The following is a 21,649-nucleotide window of genomic DNA, read 5'->3' as shown; positions in this document are numbered from 1 at the left end:
CTAGGATTGTGGAATATCCTGGGTCACAGGCCTCAATCTGGCTGTGCATCAGATTACCTCAGAAGCTCTAAAAATTATAGATTTCTCAAAGATTTGAATTAATAGGTTTAATATAGAAACCAGATGTTGCATTTTTTGAGATGCACCATGGGTGGTTCTGCTGTCCAGCTAGTGTGGGAGCTTGTCCATGGGGGTGGGATAACTGCCCACACTTGGTGCAGCAGGAAGGCACCTAGTATATAATGGGATTTGGAAACCTCTGGTCATATTGGAACTATAGAGACTATTTCTATTCTGTGTCCTTTAACCAGTGCAATATGTCATGGCTGTCTGGACCTCTAGTAGGAACTAACTAGCGTGTATTCTACAAACTTGATCCCTATGCCTGGGTTTTTGGAGGACCAAAATAACTTCCTAATTAATGAGAATTTCAAGAGAGAAGGGTAGTTCAAACTGCTTATTTAAAGAATTTTGGAATTAATCATATCTCTCAGATCTCTTAATTACTGACAAGATCCTCCTTCTCTCCCTCCCTTCCTCTTTCTTGTATTCTTTGCTCCTTTCTTTTTTTCACCCCCTCCCTCCCTGTTCCACTCCTCCCTGCCTCCCTCCTCCCGGCCTCCCTCCTCTCTGCCTCCCTCCTCCCTGCCTCTCTTCCTTCCTTCTTCCCTTCCTCTCTCCTCCTTGCCTCCCTCCCTCCCTCCCTGCCTCCCTTCCTTCCGGTGAATACAGATATTTACGAAGTGCTGGATACTCATCTGCATTACATAATCTCATACTTTGTGGGGTCCATCATTTGGGAAGGGGGATCGATGCCCCATGATCTGGCTCCTGCACAGCTCCAGAGTCTCCCATACTTCTGCTTTAAAGTTTATAGGAAGAGTGAATTGCTCATCAGTCCCTGGCTATATGTACCATATTGTGTCTTACCTCTGAACATTGCCTTAGGCTGGCACCGCTGTAGGAAAGAAAGGCTTTCCTAACAGGTGTCCTGACTCTCCAGTTCCGTTTCATGTTTTCTCTGTGCTGTTGGCAGTGCTGTGGGCTTAGGTTTTAAATGATTGTTTCATACTGTATGGGTTTATCTCCCCTCTAGATAAGAGCTACTTGAGGGTAAGGAGTATCCGTGATTCATTTTTATGCTTTATTCAGTGCCTGGAACTCAGCGGGTGCCTGTTAATTATATTTTTAAAGGACAAATGACTTAATTAATGAAATAAATTATGTATACTAAGTTAATTAAAATAAATGATTGTATAAATGTAGTAACATGTGAAGGGTATTTCATAGAACCCCAGATTTACATACTGTAAGATTTTGGAGATAGGAGAGATGGCACATGAGCTAGAATAATAACCGTAATTGTTATTAATAATGATAGTAGTAAGCACTTACCGAGCAGCTTATTGTGTTCCAGATGCTATAAGGGTTTCTCATATACTACTTCATTTAATCATTTCAGTGTTTATAGTGGGGAAACTGGGGGTGCACAACTTCTGTATTAGCCAGATTCTAATCTAATCTTGGATTCTAAATTCCCCTACTCTCTCTATTCTTCCATGTTCCCTGCAGCAGCGTTTAGGATGGGCATACGGAAAGGCTGGCAGGTTTGGGGTAATGGGGTGAGTATGGTATAATTTGAATAGTAGTATGGTAAATGCTATCGTAACATGATAGTATTATTAGTGTAGGGAAGTAGTAGGAAGTAGCGTAAGAGGGTATTTCCTATACGGGGAAGTGCTGTAATACGGCACTTATGTCCTCAATAGTTTGATGGATTGGAGGCTCCCCTGAAAGCCTTCTGGAGCTTATGTGACATTGGGATGGTAAACCAGGAATGATGTGCAGTCGACACCTACTTGTTTTCACTAGAAGTTTGGGTGTATTTGCTAAATGACCTACATCTTCATTTTATGTGACTCCTGAATGATACACCTTCATTTTGCAGTGGAATGGGATCCTTAGGTTTTCCTTCACTACTGTGATTATGATATAGGTATGAAGAAAAGATACAAGATGTGTAATTTGCCTGAGTTCGAATCTCAGGTGTGCCAGTTACCTGTTGTGGCACTTGGGCAAGTTAACTCTCCTCTCTGGCCTGTTTCTCATCTGACTGTTAGCTCCATGAAGGTAGGAACCAAATCTGTTTTTGCTCATTAATGTACCTTTAGCACCCAAAATGGAACTCAACTTGAGAAACTCAATAAAATGGTTGCATGAATGAATGAATCTCTAAAATTGGTATATAATACAACTTACCTCATAGATTTGCTAAGAAAAAATAATGTGTAAAGGTACTTAGCTCAGTGTCTGCACATAATAGCTGTTCAGTAAATGTTAGCTATTATTAATTTGAAGGCAGAACACTAATTGTTAAGAGTGAGGGTGCTAGAGTGAGAGATTTTGCATTTGATTCTGGCCCCTCATTTATTTTTGTGTGACTTTGGGCCACTATTTAGCCAATCAAGCTTCAGTTTTCCCACACAGAGAGAAGGCTAGATATAGGACCTCCCTCACAAAGGTTCAACATTAACTGAGCTATGAAGCCTACCTCATGAGGTTCAGTGTTAAAAGAGCTATGAAGAACTTAGCTGTTACTGGCACATGATACTCATTAAGCAGTAGATGTCATCATCACCACGACCACCACAGCCACCCCCACCATCAGCTGAGCCATCACCATTATCGCCATCAACATCACTGTCCTTACCACCATTTCTGCAGCTATCCTGGATTTATCAGTGGAGCTCCATAACCTAAAACCTTGGTAAGCTAGAAAGTCAGGAAAGGAACAGTTTCCATATTCTTCTCATTGCAGTGTCCATTTCAACATGATCTCCTCTCAAATCACCTAATCAATAGCCCTTTTTACTAGCTGAGTGACTTGGGCAAGAGTTTTAAACTCTCTGACCCTCAGTTTTCTCATCTGTAAAGTGGGGTTAATAGTAGTTCCTATCTCAAATGGTTTTTATGGGGGTTAGAAGAGTTAATAGATGTATAATGCTTAGAGGAGGGCTTGTGAAAAGTAAGTTCCCCAAAACATTAGTTTTTGCTAAAAGTAGCAGTATTAGTAAAAGACAAAAAAAAAAAAAAAAACCTCTGCATTCCAAAACACTAAATAACAGTACATATGTACTAATATATGCACATCTTATAAACACACCTAAAGGCACATGTGTTTGTTTTTGCAAATACTGATTCATCACCATTTCTCGGGGTTCACACACTCCAAATTCCATCAGAGGGAAGACAAAAATGTAAATGTCATGTATCAAGTAGTCCTTAGTTTGCATGTGACTGCTAAGTGGTAGCCCCTATATGTCTCCATACTTTTAAGCTTATGAAATTTTAGATTAGGTCTTAAAAATATTATTTCTTTTAAAAATCCAATCAACATGGAGGAAAAAATTTAAAGACAAGTATTTAATTTAAATGTAACAAGTCAATGGAGTGAATGAGGAGAGAGAAGTTTGTGTTTTCTGGCCATGTAAGTAAAAAACAGCTACAGAGTATAGATTTCAAAATAAAAATTACATCTGCCCAGAATTGGAAGCTTCAGATCAAAAGGGAAATTTTAGAAAATTGTGGTGAGTGAATGAGAGCACTAGTTTATTGAAGAAATCAATTTGCTATCTTAACCAATGGCACCAGTGCCATCCCTATAATCTCTGAAAATAGTTAGGCACTCTGCAGTTCACCAGTCCACAGATTGTATCTGCTTCCTTACACCTGACAAGCTCACACCTTTTTCAAATAAGATAGCATCACAGGAACTCTGTGGGTTTATGAAGCCACAAGATTATTAGTTAGATAAAGTCACTAAGCATTTAGAAGTTTAGAACTATGTTGTCAAACTGTATTTCAGTTACAGTGACAATTTCCAAAGTAAATATGGCACGGTAACTTTTACATCTAGTCGATCTGTTTCCTGGATGCTATGTGATACGTGATCATCTATGGCAGTGCTTCCTGTCTTTTATTTTCAAATTCAGCTCTACATAGAGATTAGCAACTAGAATGCTCGGACTTAGAATCTACTGCTGATGAAACACCTCCAATTGCCCCAAATACTCCTTTGTATAAAGGTGGGGACAAACATGTTAAAAAGAAAACAAATATGCCTGTAAGTGTATAATGCAATATTCAGAAGAGAAAACAATCTTGGGGAAAGGGCCTCTTTAATATATTGCTCTGTCTCATTTAAGTTGCAAAAAAAGTCTAAAACAATAAAAACTTATCATATCAGAATTCATTATTCAAAGACCTAAATGAGACTATTTTCTTCTCATCTCCTAACATTTTACTTTTTAAATCCTAAGGAAATAAGCTGATAATCAGGTTATGATTTTGGAAAAGCAAATTGCTAGATGTTTGTTTAGATCATTGAAATTTTTGTCTTATTTTCTGCACAAAATTATTAAGTGAGAATTAATTTTCACTTGGAAGTATAGGTAAAGGGTTAGGAAAATGGAAGTTTTCCAATTAATCTGAGGCTTACTGTGTTGTTACCAAATATAAACATCTCTCCCCACCCTTTTTTATTAGAGAAGTTGTGGGTTTGCAGAAAATCATGAATAAAATACAGGACTCCCATAAACTACTCTATTATTAACACTTTGTATTGGTGAGGTACATTTATTACAATTGACCAAAGCACATTTTTGTAATTGTACTATTAACTATAGTTCATGGTTTAACTTAGGGTTCACTGTTTCTGTTACGCAGTTCCATGTATATTTTTTAAAAAATGTTTTATTCTAGTAACATGTACAGCCTAAAATTTCCCTGTTTAACCACATTCAAATATATAATTCAGTGCTGTTATTTATGTTCATAATGTTGTGCTGACATCCTTCACCATCCATTACCAAAACTTTTTTTTCCATTGTCCCACATAGAAACTGTACTTTTTAAGCCTTCACTCCCTATTGCCTACCCTACACCCTCTGCTGATAGCCTGTATTCTAGCCTCTGACTCCATGAGTTTGCCTATTCTAATTATTTTATATCAGTGAGATCATACAATATTTTTCCTTTTGTGTCTGGATTATTTCACTCAACCTGATGTCTTCAGGGTTCATCCATGTTATTGAATGTATCAGAATTTCATTACTTTTTATGGCTAATATTCCGTTGTATGTATATACAATATTTTGTTTATTGGTTGATGGGCACTTGGGTCACTTCCATCTTTTGGCAATTGTGAATAATAGTGCTATGAACATCGGTGTGCAAATATCTATTTGAGTCCCTGCTTTCAATTCTTTTGAGTATATATGGAGAAGTGGGATTGCTGGGTCATATGGTAATTTCTATACTTAACTTTCTGAGAAATCTCCAAACTGTCTTCAGTGGTGGCTGTACTATTTTACATTGCTACCAGCAATGAATGAATACTCTTATTTCTCCATATCCTCTCCAATAGTTGCAATTTTCATTTTTTTTTTAAATAGTATTATTTTAGTGGGTATGAAATGGTATCTCATTGTGGTTTTGATTTGCATTTTCCTAATGGCTAAAGATGTTGAGCATCTTTTCATGTGCTTTTGAGCTATTTGTGTATCTTCTTTGGAGAAATATCTATTCAAGTCTTTTGACCATATTTTACTTAGGTTTGTCTATTTTGTTGTTGAGTTGTAGGATTTCCTTTATCTATTCTGGATATTAAAATGTTATGGATATGTGGTTTCCAAATATTTTTTTCCCATTGAGTAGGTTGTGATTTTACTTTCATATAAAGTGCTTTGAGGCCCAAAAGTTTTTAAGTTTGATGAGGTCCCATTTATCTATTTTTCTTTTGTTGCTTGTGCTTTAGGTGTAAAGCCTAAGAAACCATTACCTCACACTAGATCCTGAAGATGCTTCCCTACATTTTCTTCTAGTAGTTTTGTGGATTTGACTCATATATAGGTTTTTGATTCATTTTGAGTTGGTTTTTATATATAGTGTGAAGTAAGAGATCACCTTCATTCTTTTGAAAATAGAAATCCAGTTTTCCTAGCACCATTTGTTGAAGAGACTCTTCTTTCCCAATTGAGTGGTTTTTGCCCTCTTGTCAAAAATCAGTTGACCGTAAATGTGAGGGTTGGTTTCTGAGCTCTCAATTCAATTCCATTGGTCTATATATCTGTTCTTGTGCCAGTACCATGCTGTTTTGATTACTGTGGCTTTATAATAAGTTTTCAGATCAGAAAGTATGAGTCCTCTGACTTTGTTCTTCTTTTTCTGGATGGCTTTGGCTATTCAGGACCCTTTCACTTTCATATACATTTGATGATTAGCTTTTCCATTTCTTCAAAGAAGGCTGTTGGAATTTTTATTGGGATTGCATTGAATCTGGAAATCGCTTTGGGTAGAATTGACATCTAGTTAATATTTAGCTTTCCAATCCATGAACACAGAATGTCCTTCCACTTACTGAACTTTTCTTTTCTTCTTTGATTCCCTTTAGCAATGATTTGTAGTTTGCTGTGTACAAATTCTTTACATCCTTGGTTAGGTTTATTCCTAAATATTTGATTCTTTTAGTTGCTATTGTAACTGGAATTTTTTCTTGATTTCTTCTTCCGATTGTTCATTACTAGTGTATAGAAACACTACTGATTTTGGGGTGTTGATCTTGTGCTTTGCTATTAGCAAAATTAATTTATTAGCTTTAGGAGCTTTTTTGCAGGTTTTTCAGGATTTTCTATATATGGGATCATGATTGATTTTATTATACTGAACTACCCTTGCATACCTTGGATAAATTCCACTTGATCATAATAATATAATTCTGTCAGTGTGCTATTGTATTCAGTTTTTTAACATTTTATTGAGGATTTTTCGTCCATGTTGATAAGTGATATTGGAATGCAGTTTTCTTATGTTACCTTTATCTGGCATTGGCATGGGGGTGATTTTGGCCTTGTAGAATGCATTAGGGAGTGCTCCTTCCTCTTCAGTTTTTTGGAGGAGTTTGAGCAGGAGTGATATTAATTATTCTTGGAATGTTTGGTAAAAGTCCCTTGTGGAGTCATTCAGTCCTGGGTTTTTTTCTGTTGGGAGGTTTTTGATTATTGATTCAGTCTATTTACTAGTTTTTGGTTGGTTGAGCTCTTCAATTTCTTCTTGTAGGTATTTGTGTGTTTCTAGGAATTTGTCCATTTCATGTACATAATCTATTTTGTTGGCATACAGTAGTTCATGGTATCCTCTTTTCTCTTTTTTTTTTTTTTTTTTTTTTTTTTTAAGTTGTAAAATATTTTTATTGTAAAAACAGAGTCAATAGAGGTCAACAATGCAAAGTTATCTCAGAATACTTCCCTTGATTCCTGAATTTGCTGGGTTCCTATGCATCAGCAAGTCTCTATTAGCACTTCTCAGGCTTCATGGTCCTTTTCAGATGTTGATGGATTATATATATATATTGCTTAGAAACAAAAGTCCATCTGATATTTTCAAATAACAAAAAAAAACCCAACAATTAAAAACTATCCCTGGTGTGCCTTTCTTTCACACTTCCTACAGGGAGATCTGCATATCTCAAACGCTTTCAAAATTAAACAGTAAAGTAAAATTAGCGCCTTAATCAAACAATAAGACACCAAAGAATCAATCCTTCATCCCAAGTTACTGAGTCAGACTCACATTTGCAATATTTCCAGAATTAAAGATTTTTTAAAAAGAATCAAGAATTTTAAAAATTTTGAACTGATTTTTTTGTGCTTGAAAGACTGGAGTTTTTTGCAGCATACAAACAGAGAGAGTAGCGCACAAGGCATCAAGTTTTCTGTGATAAATATACTTTCAACCTAACGGCTGTCTCAAAAGCAGAGTGAAAACTTACCACTCCTCAAAAGCAATCTAAACTGATTCAACAAAATCCACAATTTAGAAATACCAATTGCTACTCTATTTCCATAGATTACAAAAAGATTTCAGAAACAGATTAAACATTATCGTTTTACAAAAATAGAAATATTGTTTGGGACTTTACAAAACTTTATAAAATATAACACTATATTTGTAAATTCAAGATAGTTTCACACTGAAATAGACAAAACTTCCACAAACTGAAATCTAGTCAAACTTAAGGGTCTAAAGACATTTTCTACCTTTACCATTCTTACACATTATTTCTTCCAAATCTTCAAACCTAAGTATATCTATCCTGTGTTCTATCATGGAATTCTTTTTTTTTTTTAAGAGACTGTTTATTTTCAAGGGTTTTATAGGAAGATTTTTCATTGCAGAAATAATGTTAAAGCAGGTGAATTTATATCTAAAAAATTTTCACTAAAATTAGAAGCTAATACAATATGACATTTCAAAATTATCTGATAAATTTCAAACTGAATTCCTAAGAACGGCAACCTATTATTAATTTAAAATATATATATTCGACAATTATAATTTGGTACCTATAAAATGTGAAAAATATAAACAATTGTTTTATGGAAAAATATTTATTCTTATAGAATGAAGATATCTCTAAATTTGGTTATTTGTAGCTGTCACATTGCGGGACACTGATTACGTGCTTTGACTTGGCGGGCCTGGGCTGGGGGACCTGATCAGCCCCTGGGGAGGGTGGTGGGCACGGGCGACAGCGCCCTCCACAGCCCCCCGGGCCTGGGAAAGTGAGGCCGGAGGCAGGCCCCATTTCCTCACCCAAAACACTACTGTTGGGAGAGGCTTGCCGGAGGGAACCGCCTTTTCCCCACCCCCTTATCTCGCCTGGACACTCCCCGTTGCCAGAGCAACTCCCCCACCGCCAGTGCGCATGCACAGTCACCGGAACTACTCCCGCCCCTTGTCTATCAACCTCCGCGCCCTCTCTGAACCAATCCAAGCCTTTGACCTCTACAACTACCCCGCCCCCTAAGCGCCCAATATAAGCTGGTGTTCTCCCCTAATAAAGCTCTCTTGGTTTCATCCTCCCTCAAAGAACCGTGTCCCGCCTGCTCCTTCTCGCCGCCCTCCTTGCACGCCTCCGCCGGGGACTAGGGCCCAGTCCCCCGCCTCGCCCTCGCCTCCGGGAAAGAGCCCCCGCCGCCGGTACCCTCTGAGCAACTCCGAGAGCCGAGGGTTCAGCAACCGGCCGCCCCCCCCCCTCAGACAAATCAACGACGACTGCAACTGGCGCCCAACGTGGGGCGCGACCTCTCCACGCAGCGATCCAGTACGCCACCCGCTCGCCCGGACGCCTCTCCAGCTCCCCTTCTCCTCGCCTGCAAGGTAAGGGCCGCCTCTCCTTCGCCGCTCCCGGAGCCGCCTCTCCCTCGCCGCTCCGCGTCAGGAGCCGCCTCTCCCTCGCCGCTCCGCGTCAGGGGCCGCCTCTCCCTCGCCGCTCCGCGTCAGGGGCCGCCTCTCCCTCGCCGCTGCGGAGCCGCTCCTCCCTTCCCCACTACCCATTCTTCCGTCTGCCTCTCGTCCTTTTCTTCTATAACCCCCATTCCTCCTAACGCTCTCCCTCTTTCCCTCCATTACTTTGCTGTAGTCTTTTGTATGTTTCTTTCTTTGTTTGGCGCCGTGTACCTCTTTGCAACCGCCCCCCCCCCAGACTGCTCCAAAATGGCGAACTTCCTCCTTCTTCTTCTACTGAGGGGAGGAAGTGCTCTAGTGATGACGTCAGCCCTAAGCTGGGCCGGAAACCGCATGCGCTTTACCCCGCCCTTTCACAGGGCGGAGCTAGTCCACCATCTTACGCCTTAGGCCCCGCCCTTTCATAGGGCGGAGCTAGTCCGCCATCTTATGCCTTAGACCCCACCCTTTCACAGGGCGGAGTTAGTCCGCCATCTTATGCCTTAGACCCCGCCCTTTCACAGGGCGGAGCTGGTCCGCCATCTTGTGCCTTGGACCCCGCCCTTTCACAGGGCGGGGCTGGTCCGCCATCTTGTGTCTTGGCTACGCCTACCGCACCGCCATCTTGCGACGCTTGGGGCCTCCCACTTCCGCCTCCCCCTTCGGCGACCTCCCCCTCGGAGCCGCTACCGGCGGCTGCCGCCGCTCCTCCCACCCTGCCGACTAACAACCCCTGGCTGCCTTCTACACCTCAAGGCAACCCTTGGGGCAACGCTCCTCCTACCCCCACTCCCGTGCCAGGCCCTCTGCAAGCGCGTCCTCCTTTCTCTCGTGCTTTTCGCTGCTTTCCTCTTAACCTTACCCCCACACCACAGAAACCGTACGACTGGTATCCCATTGACTCAGATACTATCAAGCAGCTTCGCAGGGCCGTCACGGAGGACGGGTTAGGTAGCCCGTACGCTTCTCAAATACTGCAGGATCTCGGCATGGATTTTTGCATCCCCCAAGACTGGGCCTCGCTTGCCCGTTCAATTTTTAATCCCGGTCAGTTTGTTGATTGGCGTGCTCACTTCCAGGCAGAAGCAGCTAAGCAAAGTGAGCAAGACGCAGCCATTGGAGTCTATCATCCCCCCGAAGCCTATTTGGGCACGGGAGCGTTTCTGAATGCGTCTGCTTATATTAATGCTCCTGCTACCTTCTGGACTGTCCTCAGAGGCATCGCCTTACGCGCGTTTGCCAACTGCTCTGCCCGTCGACCTGATAACTTTACCAAGCTCCTCCAGGAGCCAAACGAACCTTTCGCCACCTTCGTATCCAGGGTCGAAGAAGCCTGTGCTAGGAAAGTTAGCAACCCCCAAGCCCAGCTAGCTCTTACCCGGGAACTCATTCTAGAAGGGGCTAACCCCCCCTGTAAGCAAGCAATTCTCCCCTTGCGGGAAAAAAGTCTAAATGACTGGGTACTCGCCTGCAGCGCCTTTGACCCAGCTGCCGCGTCCCTAGCCCAGGCTGTCTCTGGCGCTGTCACTGCCGCCTTAGCCGCCACCACAGGTTGCTTTAAGTGCGGGCAGAGTGGCCATTTTGCCCGGGAGTGCCCCAATGCGGAGGTCAAACGCCCACCTTTCAGGCAACGCAATGGGCGCCCCCCTCCCACTCCCTGCCCACGCTGCCAGCGTGGCTATCACTGGGCGCGCGATTGCAAGGGCAGCCACAGAGATCTTAACAAGGATCGCTTTAAAAACCTCTACTATCCCTGGTGCCCTGACGGCAGCCAGCGCCTGGGCACTGAGCAAACTTTAAACTCCAAGCGGGGCAAGCCTCAGCCCCGCCCCTAAGAGGCAGCGTGCCGACCGGTTCTAATACAACCAATCATTTCACTGGCAGTAAAACGCTTCTCTGGACAGTCCCTATCACTCCAGAGAAGCCTACTCGTAAATTAAGAATAGAGGGGCAATGGTACACAGGCACGCTCGATTCGGGGGCAGAAGTCTCTTGTATGCCCGCTCAGTATGCCACCATGTGCATGGTTCTCGATGGTCCCTCAGTAGTGGGAGCCACCGGTACCTCTACTTCTCTTCAGGCCTTGAGACCCATTAAGTGGGAGGATGAAGAGGGCCACTCAGGCACCTTCCGCCCGTTATTTCTACACACCATAGACCAAATTTTATGGGGCCGTGATATCCTCGCCGCTTTTGGGGCAGTGCTTACCACGCAGCCCCCCCAATAATGTGCGCCACTGCTCGTTTAACACCTCCAGCGCCCGTTCCTCTGCAGTGGGATACTGAGGAACCTATATGGGTGGAGCAGTGGCCCCTTCCCACGCATAAATTAGTAGCACTCCAAGCCCTTGTCCAGGAGCAGTTGGACGCTGGCCACATAGAGCCTTCTACTAGTCCCTATAATTCGCCAGTGTTTGTTATTCATAAAAAGGCCACAGGGAAATTTAGGCTCCTCAATGATCTGCGGGAAATCAATAAGCATATTCTTCCCATGGGTTCCCCGCAGCCTGGCCTCCCCCATCCGGTGGCCATCCCGGCCCATTATCATGTAGCCACCATTGATATCAAAGACTGTTTCTTTTCCATCCCGCTACATGAGCATGACCGCCCGCGCTTTGCTTTTACAGTTCCCGTCCCCAATCACGCGGGCGCGGCTAGCAGGTACCAATGGAAAGTCCTCCCTCAAGGGATGCGTAACAGTCCGGCCATCTGCCAAATGTATGTTAATCACGCAGTGGCCCCCCTGCGAAAGCGGGCCATGCTCATCCATTACATGGATGACATCTTGGTGGCCTCTGAGGACGCCGAGGCACTTCCTCTAATCCTTAAAGACCTCACCACTAATTTAGCTGACCTCGGCCTTACGATTCAGCCCGATAAAGTTCAAATTGTGCCACCATTAGCCTTCTTAGGGTTTAGTATTGATAAGACTATTACCCCGTCCGCTCCCCAGCTGGACATACCGGATCGGGTCACTATCACTGAGCTCCAACAGCTCTGTGGCCAGATCAATTGGCTCCGCTCTGCGTTGCCGATCACCACCGCGCAGCTCCAACCACTTTTTATGCTGCTGAGTGTTCCTGAAGCCCCGCCGCTAGCAATCTCTCGGCGCATTAAGCTCACCCAAGAGGCAAAGGAAGCCATTGCCACTATTAACAAGGCACTTGCTGCCTGTTGTCTTAACAGGTTTAGCACTAAAGAGGGTAATCTTATAGCACTCATCCTTCCTACGCCCGGCACGCCCATGGGCTGCCTGTGGCAGGAAGGCCCTCTGCTTTGGGTGCACCCTGCTAAGAGCCGGCTTAGGAAAATTTGCCCCGTAGTGCGGCTCTGGATCAGCCTAGCTTCAGATCTAGTCACCCTGGCTGTTCATGTATTCGGAGAGCCGCCAGAAAAAATTGTTTGGCCCCTGGACGCAGGCCAAACCCGCCTGCTTATACGTGATAACCTGGACATGCAAATTCTCTTAGAAGGATTTCAGGGGGAATTCAGCTGTCACTATCCTAGCCATCGGCTGTTACAGGGACTCGCCAAGCTTCCCTTCCGCAGCCCCTTCCATCCTTTCCCCTCCTCTGCACCCATCCCGGGTGCCACTACCGTCTTCACTGACGCCTCCAAAACCCGTTTTGCCTTCCTCTCTTATTCCCAAGACCACCCGGAACCCCGCCTAGTCAGTTATGTTAACCTTCATTCAGTTCAAGTGGGGGAAATTCTGGCGGTATCATATGCAATAAAAGCCCACTGCAACCACCCAGTAAACCTTTTCACAGATAGCCTCTACACGTATCAGGTCTGCCGAGTCCTCGCGTTTTCCACCTTTTTCCCGGGAGACTCGGCCATTGATAAAGCACTTTCTAACCTCAGAAGCATCCTGGAGCATCGACAGGATCCTTGGTTCATTAGCCACATTCGTAGTCACTCAGGCCTTCCGGGGCCCCTGGCTAATGGCAATAGTATAGTAGACCAAGCGGTCTCAGCTCAGAATACCCAAGCTATGCTAACCCACACGGCAGCCCCTCCGGGGGATGCTGTTAACCAAGCCAAGTCAAAGCACGTAATCAGTGTCCCGCATCACATGAGAAGTATTTCTTAATTACAACCATTCATAAACACTCATTTTATCAGCATGAAGAGCACCAACATATTTTGTGAACAAACAAGAAAGTGAAAAGGTAGGGGCTTATTTCATGTAACAGTGCTATTATTATAAGGCACCATCTGGTATATGAATAAGCCAAACAAAGTATTCCCAAATCATGTATTTTTGTTACTGATGTCTTAACTATAAGATAAGATGGTTAGGAAAAAAGCTAATACTATTAATTAACCACACTGTACTCCTTTTTTCACCATTCTTTGCTTTTAGTTTTTCCATATAACAAACAAAAACAACAATGTAGTACACAATCTGTTAAATAAACATCTTATCCCAATCTTCCAAGAAAATAATCTAGAAATAAACAAGAATAAGAAAACAAAAATTTATCTGATATATTTGCAATAGTCTATCCCTGTAGAAGAGTGGGGGTGGGAGGAGGCAGGAGGACCTACTTTCTATAGAATATATTGAGGCACATAGGTTAAAAATTTCTCAGGCAAATTCATGGCTAGAGCGAAATTGAGAGAGAGCTCAGAATTTTACATTTCCCTCAAAGTAGATTTCTCAGACAGTCATACCCAATTAAATATTTCAAAATGTGTCCTTAGTCACTGCTATCATCATCATCGTCATCGTCGGATACATCATTTAAAGGAGGCTTCAATGATTGGCTGTAAGAGTCTGATCTGTTAGGCTGGCAGGCAGCCATGTCCCCAGTAGAAAGCAAGTCATAGCAGAAGTCACAAATTCTCACAGGCTTGGAGGACTGGCTGGGAAGAAGAAATCTCTTTTCTGAGCAGGGCCCACAGACAACAAAACCACATTTGCGGCAATGGTGACGACGATTAACAGGTGTAAATTTTGCTTTCTGACAACGCATACATACAGTTGCTTCAGAGTCAGGAACCCAGACAGCAGCATGTTCATTACTGGGTGTCTTCCCACTTTTGGAGAGTAAATCAGTAACACATTTATTTATGTGATTCATCCATTCTGATTTCTCAGTGGCAGTGGCAGCATAAACTGCAAATGATTTAGTTGGTGTCTTGATAAGCCATCCATTTCTTAAGTCTCCCTCATCTTTGATAGAATCAATAGTGACATTTTCCAGGGGAATAATATGTTGTTTATTATATTTTTTCTTCTGGATGACAATATTGCCATATACAAGAATATCATTAAATAAGAAAAACTGCCTTGCTTTGGGCTTTTTTCTGCACAGTTTAGTCAATACTCCTTCTCCAATAAGAACCCTTCCAGGTATGGTTAAGGGTTGACCAGCCGCTCCAAAACAGTTTTCCACTATATTTATACGTCTAGTGTTTGCTTCACTGTTTGCCAAACGATCCACCATCTTTTGCTAACAACCTGCAGCTGGTTCCCAGCTCCGCCAGTCCGAGACGCACCCGCCCGGATCCTCCCCGACGGCCTCTGGACCCGCGCAGGGCGGCGGCGACCCTCCCGCACCCGCTCTCCGCCGCGGCCCAACCCCCGGGCGGAGGGGAGCGGGCCGAGAGCGCCCCATTTCTCACAGACCCCAACATGGCGTCGGCCGCCGCCGCCCGCGACGACGACCGGTATCCTCTTATAGTCTTTTTTATTTCAGTGAGGTTGGTAGGAATGTCCCCCTTTTCATTTCTGATTGTAATCATTTTTCCTACCTCTTTTTTCCTTTGTCAGTCTAGCTAAAGGTTTGTCAACTTATTTATCTTTTCAAAGAAAGTACTTTTGGTTTTGTTAATTTTTCTGTTGTTTTTATTGGTTTCTTTAAATTCTCTATTTCGTTTATATCTGCTCTCTTCTTTGTTATTTCCTTCTTTCTGCTCTACTTGCTTTCCTTTTGTTCTTCTTTTCCCAGTTCTTCCTGTTTTGAGGTTAGGAATCTGATTTGAAATATTTCTCCTTTTTCAATTAAGAAACTATAAATTTCCCTCTCAGCATTGCCTTTGCTGCATCCCATAAGTTTTTGTATGTTGTATTTTCATTTTCATTCACCTAATGATATTTCCCAATTTCCTTTGTGATTTTTCATTAACTCATTGGTTGTTTAAGAGTACGTTTTTAAGTTTCCACATATTTATAAATTTTCCATTTCTCACTCTGTTATTGATTTCTAACTTCATTCTATCGTGGTTGCAAAAGCCACATTGATGACTTCAATATTTTTAATTTATTGAGACTTGTTTTGTGGCCTAAGTTATGGTCTTTCCTGGAAAATTTTCTGTGTGCACTCGAGAAGAATGTGTGTTCTGTTGTTGTTGGGTGAAATGTTCTATATATGTCTGTTAAGTTTAGTCAGTTTGGAGTATCATTTAAGTCTTGTATTTCCTTTTTGATCTTCTGTCTGGTTGTTCTATCCATTATTGAGAGTGGCATATCAGTCATGTATTCTACCATTCATGTAGAACTGTCACTTTTTCCCTTCAAATCTCAGTATTTGCTTCATATATTTTATATATTTATAATTGTTACATCTTGTTGAATTGACCCCTTTATCAGTTTATAAGGTCACCGTCTTTGTCCCTTATAACAGTTTTTGACTTAGAGTTTATTTTTTCTTCTGATATTAGTATAGCTACCACAGATCTTTTGGTTACCACTTGCATGGTGTATTTTTTCCATACTTTCTCTTTCAACCTACTTCGAATTTGAAGTGTGTCCCTTTGGACAGCATATGGCTGGGTCATGCTCTTTTATCTATTCTGCCAGTCTCTGCCTTTTGATTTAAGAGTGTACTCCATTTACATTTAAAGTTACTACTGATAATGCAGGACTTTATTTCTGCTATTTTGATATCTTGCTTATGTATGTCTTTTACCTTTTATGCCTCTCAATTCTTCCATTAATGCCTACTTTCATATTTATTTGAATTTTTGTTGTACCATATTGAGTCCCTTATCATTTCTCTCTGATTATATTTTTAATATGTTTTCCTTGTTGTTACCATGATGTTAAAATTTCACATACTAAATATATAGCAATCATATTTGATTTGATACCAAGTTGACTTTAATAGCATACACATACACGGGATGCTGTACAGTTTTCTGCTGGACTTTAGAGTTTTCAAAATAGTTGATTCAGACAGTTCCTCTCTGTTTAATAGTTGTTCTTGTTGAGAGACTTATTCCTGGAATTTGAATCTCTAGGACCATAGAATATTCTATTATATTCAACTGAAGTATAATTTTATGAGGATGATAATATAAAACAGATTGCTTTGTACATTTTATAAACCTTGAAATATTGATACTACATGGGAGAAAAGATCTTTCAAAGAACAGCAGGCTTTTATTTTGTTTGGTTATCATCTTGTCAGAGTAAGCATTCAATGAATTTTTGGTCTTATTTTTTGTCACACAGTCTTTGATAAAGTTATTAAACATGCTACCTAAGTGAAAGCAAATTAGTGCTACTGAAAAATCATAACTTATGATGTGTTTATGGTGAAGGACTGTTGCTATCTTAAGTTATCATGCTATCATGATCTTATGCTATTGACAGTTGTTGCCATTTTCATCACTACTCAAAAGCAAGATTTGCTTCCTAGAAATTAATTCATTAATGTGTATTGCTATTTAAACAGAGGTAGAATAAGGTGATCCATGGCTTGATGCATTTGCACAAAACTGTAAATATACATCAAATTGTCATAATCCCATTTCTTTTACCTAAGGTATAAATCCTTTGGCATCTTCCATATTGCACAGTGGCAGCATCACTAGCAAAATCCAAATTCAGTGTATTCAAAATGAGAATAATACTGGCTACTTTTGTGATTTAATTAAATGACCTGTTTGGAGCATGTCAAATTTAATGCAGTGAATCCTCCTACAAAATAATATTTCTTATTGTACATCTTATCTCTTGTAAGCTTTAAGAATTCAGTATGTATCACTGGGTGAACCTGATTTACTTAGACATTTATCCTTGTTCTTTCTTCTGTAAATGTGGCATCGTTTAGTAGTAGGTACCCAAATCTTAGGTCAAACATACATAGCTACCTAAGAAATCATGCTCTCTCTTGGAAAGCAAGACCCCAATGGTTATTCAGTTATAGAAGGAGTGTGTTTGGTGATATTAATTTACTTTCTTGAACAATATATGCTGTATAACAGGAAACCAATTCTGAGTTACCCAAGTTGGTGAGGACTGGCTGCATAGTACAGGAAAATACTTAGAGACAAACAAGGGATAATAAGTAAAAGTCTTCTGGAACAGTCTGTGTGGAAGAAGCTACTATAAAAGAGCTATTTCCAGTGCTGCTTTCTTGCTATTATGAACATAGTGCTGCTTTCTCACAACCCTAAAATCTGTCTGCTTTTAACACACTCTCAAAAAGAGGGGCAAATGCATCTCTGATGGGGTCCTCAAGAAAAGAAAAGGGAGTGGTCAGATGTAACCCCATACAAATTATTCTTTCTGATGTGAAAATGCTTTTACGGGGGACCAGGGAGATTTCTGAACCGAGTAATCGTTCAGAACCGAGAACACAATTCTGGAAAACATTGCAGTTTGAACCTAGTTCTCTTAACTTGGTTTCTGCGTTTGAACTGCCCACTTACTTAGAGCTTATTCTTTCCAAAGTTGATCATCTCTGTCCTCGAGTAGTGGTCAGATTAACAGTGCTGTCCTGCTTACTTGCTGGCTGAAGTCCTTTTGTTACTTGTAGTTTAAGCTTTTAAAAAGCTACAAAGTACAGTGACAGACACTATCATATTCAATTGGTTATGCTTTCTGCGAATTTGTTAAGGAATTACTCTACATATTTGTAGCATTTAGTTGCCATGGAGATGACCTCAGTGGTAAGAGGAAGAGCCTTTAGGTTGGACCTCAGAGTTTCCTTTCATTTCTGTTTAATTTGATTTGACTGCAAAATGTCACTTCCATTGCATTGATTAAGCTTCATCACTGCCACCAGCCCTGTTAGAAAGGTGAAGGGGCAGGCCAGCGGCTGTCATTTGGCACCCTATCCTTTTCTGATATCAATACAGATGGGCTTTTGAGATGAGAAACTCCTTTACTTCATTGATGCAGACACAATTTCTCTTGCTCATTTCGCGAACTATAATAAACTAAAATTACACTCAGAAATCTCTAATCACCAGAAACCATACTCTTATGTAATATCAAATTTTCTCTGTTTCAGCTCCATGCTCCTGTAAGATATGCTATATAATATATAAAAACTAAAAAATTGCTATATCTTACATAACCTGTAAAATTTTTTTAAGATAAATTCAGCAGTGGGCTACTCCCTTGATATAGTTCTTTTATAGTTCAAATCAATCACAAAATGAAGTTATACAAATCTGAAGCACTAGTTCTTGTTAATATGGATTGGGAATAACATCCTTAGTGTTTGAAGTGAAATGATGCAATAAAGTTTTTCTTTGGTATATTTGCTCCCTTCTGCTTCTGTCTTCAGTCTCTCCCTTGACTTAATGCCTTCAGGATTCCAGAACCATCTTATCTCTTCTTTTAGAGAAAAAGAGAACCAATTTGATAAACTAATTCAACACCAAGATTTGAGAAAATATATATGTCTTACAGGTATGGTACTTATGTTTAACTGGAGAAGCATAGGATGCTTTTTAACATAGAAAATTTACTGTTAAAAGAACTCCATTTATAAGTGAGGAAGACAATTTAACATGAAGACTTCCAGATACTTCAAATTATAGCATTTTGATTCCAGCCTTGATATGAATGCCTGATTCTGGTGTGTTTGGGAGATTATCTCCTTATGCTTCTTAAAACGTACTGTTATTCAGAAAAGGGCACTCAGTTGCCTGATGGAATATATACAAGAAATCTGTGAATTCATGGCTGGAAAATGTACAAGTCATTGATCGGTGCAGAACCTTCAGCACTTTGGGGCAAAGCTCCTTGAGCAGGTAACAGTAAATTCATGTGTCTATGAGAAAGTTAGCTTTACTGACTAGGATTGGGATAAAGGAGAAAGACAAAGCAATAATTTCTATTTGCATATTAGTTTCTTGGCCATGAGGGATTTCAGATATGCATCCTTTGGGAATTGATGCAGGCAGTCTATATAGTATCATTTTGGATAGTTATATTATTTCTATTGGAATTCTAAAGTGATGTGCATTGGGAGAGTACTGAAAATTTCTTTTTGGTCCCTGCTGAAGTAGCTGTACTTAACTGGACAAGTTTTGTTATGTTGGGAAATTCTAGCATTCCAGTTAATAATATAAAGTCACAAGTATGATTCCATTTAATTATCTCTAAATGATTTAGAGTGATGTTTGTTAAACTGTAACATGTATATGAATATCCTGGATATCTTGTTGAAATGCGTGTTCTGATTCAGAAGGCCTGGAGTGGGGTTTGAGATTCTGTGTTTCTATTAGTTGCTGAGTGAGGCTGATGCTGCCAGTTCCAGACCATACCGTGTAAGGGTTTAGGGATGGTTCTGAAGTTTGGCTGCACATTGGAATCACCTGGGGATATTAAAGAACCACCTCTGCCTGAATCCCACCCTAGCCCCAGAGATTATTATATAATTGTCTGGAGTGTGGCTAGGGAATCACAATTTTTAAAAGCTCTCCAGGTAATGTTTATGTTCAGCCAAGGTTGAACACCACTGATTAAAGAATGGACCTATGAAGATGGAGAAAAAATACTTGTAGATGATAATATTATAAACTATTATTTTCAAAACCTGTATGGTTTTTATCTTTGCTATCATTCTGGAGTCTTTAGAGAAGACACTGAAGTAAATATTAAATGCATCATTTAATTCATTAATTGCAAATATTAGTTCATAAATGAACATTTAGCAATATTATCTCCAGCGATTTCTTCTTTTAAAAATAATTTAGAGTGGGTTGCAGATTCAGCAAATAAAAATATAGAATCTGAGGCCCCATTCCAGGTCTGCTGAATCAGAGCCTGTATTTTAATAAGATATTCAGGTAATTCATATGCACAACACAAGTGTTGCAGGGGACATACTTAAACTAAAAAATTATTTGTTGTTTATCTGAAATTTAAGTTGAAATGGTTGTACCGTGTTTTATCTCACAACCCTCTTTAGGAAAGAAGTAACATTGATTTTATTGGAGAATAAAAGTGGAAAGTTGCATTCTGAATTTACAGTATTTTTTAATATCCCACCTTTCATTTCACTTGTTCTTCCTGTGTTTGTAATGCCTACTGATTTTTAAGTCCAACATAAAATAAAACCAGCTGATAGCTCTCAAAATGCTGTGGTGTGTATTGGAAATAAATAAGACATATACTGTGTTTATATGCCAGAATGGGAGGTGGTTTTATTCCTTCTAGGGAAATAATCAGCTTATATTAAAATACATTTACATTTTTTCCTTTATTTATTTAAAAAATTGTCATAGATTTTACAGTCCTTTTATGAATGGAATTCAGAAGCTGCCTCATTATAATTAAAGAATAACAATTGGTTGTGCTAATAGAACCACAAGTACCAGAATTCCTCTGAAAGAGAATTATCCAAAGCTTTATCTTACTATGAAAATACAATCCCACAAGGCTAACAGTGTTGTGTCTAGATACTCAAATAGAAATGCTAATCTTTTAAAAAAATTACTTAGATTAACTAAAATGTCTAGCATTATTCAAAGCAACATCCATTTTTGTAAATTTACGTTTAACCCTGACTCTTGTTGACCGGTTGTCTCCCATGAATCATATATATCTAAAAAATAGGTTTTAGAAGTTTAGTCACAAAAATTAATTTTCAGGTTAAGGTAAAAAAATATGCCATTGACATTATTAAATTTTTCTTTTACCTGTCTCCCCTTTTAGAGTCTTTGTCACACATCTGGTACTCTATTAAGAAGACATTCATATGCTGATATTGAATGGAGTGATTTGTGCTTCAAAATGTAGTGTTGAGAAGTCTATTTGGAATGTGTTGCTGCATATAAGATTGAGCTTTAATAGTGTTATATTTCAATCTATAAATAACATTTGCTTCCTATCTGACATTAAAACAGTGTATGGCATTTGGCAAAAAGTAAACTGCCAAATGATTTCTTAAGTGCCTAGTTAAGGCATGTCATTGTAAATTTTTTACACCGGCTAAAACACTGTAAGAATGTATCTTAGCTTTACCAATCCTTCAAACTAAATTATTTATTTTGATACTATGAATCATAAATGCTAATCACATTCTGAAAATTGTGGCATTGTTAAGTTTTATTCAGAGGGAGTCAACAGGTATATTATGTGGTGAAGCCATATTTAATTAGTGAGAATCAGGAAG

The 21,649-nt window shown here is 40.2% G+C and overlaps 1 protein-coding gene across 1 annotated transcript; it reads right to left on the bottom strand.

The window, feature by feature from the left end:
- Positions 1 to 13,567: 13,567 nt before the first annotated feature.
- On the bottom strand, positions 13,568 to 14,746 carry LOC119506963 (pleckstrin homology domain-containing family F member 2). The gene has a single exon (XM_037799973.1). The coding sequence runs from the start codon at positions 14,735 to 14,737 to the stop codon at positions 13,988 to 13,990; it is 750 nt and encodes a 249-aa protein (XP_037655901.1). The 5' UTR covers positions 14,738 to 14,746; the 3' UTR covers positions 13,568 to 13,987.
- Positions 14,747 to 21,649: the final 6,903 nt, after the last annotated feature.

Source organism: Choloepus didactylus, chromosome 12 (assembly GCF_015220235.1).
Source record: "Choloepus didactylus isolate mChoDid1 chromosome 12, mChoDid1.pri, whole genome shotgun sequence".
NCBI classification, from domain to species: domain Eukaryota; kingdom Metazoa; phylum Chordata; class Mammalia; order Pilosa; family Megalonychidae; genus Choloepus; species Choloepus didactylus.
Note: the sequence above shows the minus strand (reverse complement) of the source record. Positions and strands in the feature narration are given on the sequence as shown.

Bases quoted from the DNA above. Each gene is read 5' to 3' on its own strand.
- LOC119506963 (XM_037799973.1), bottom strand. From the start codon at position 14,737: ATGGTGGATCGTTTGGCAAACAGTGAAGCAAACACTAGACGTATAAAT.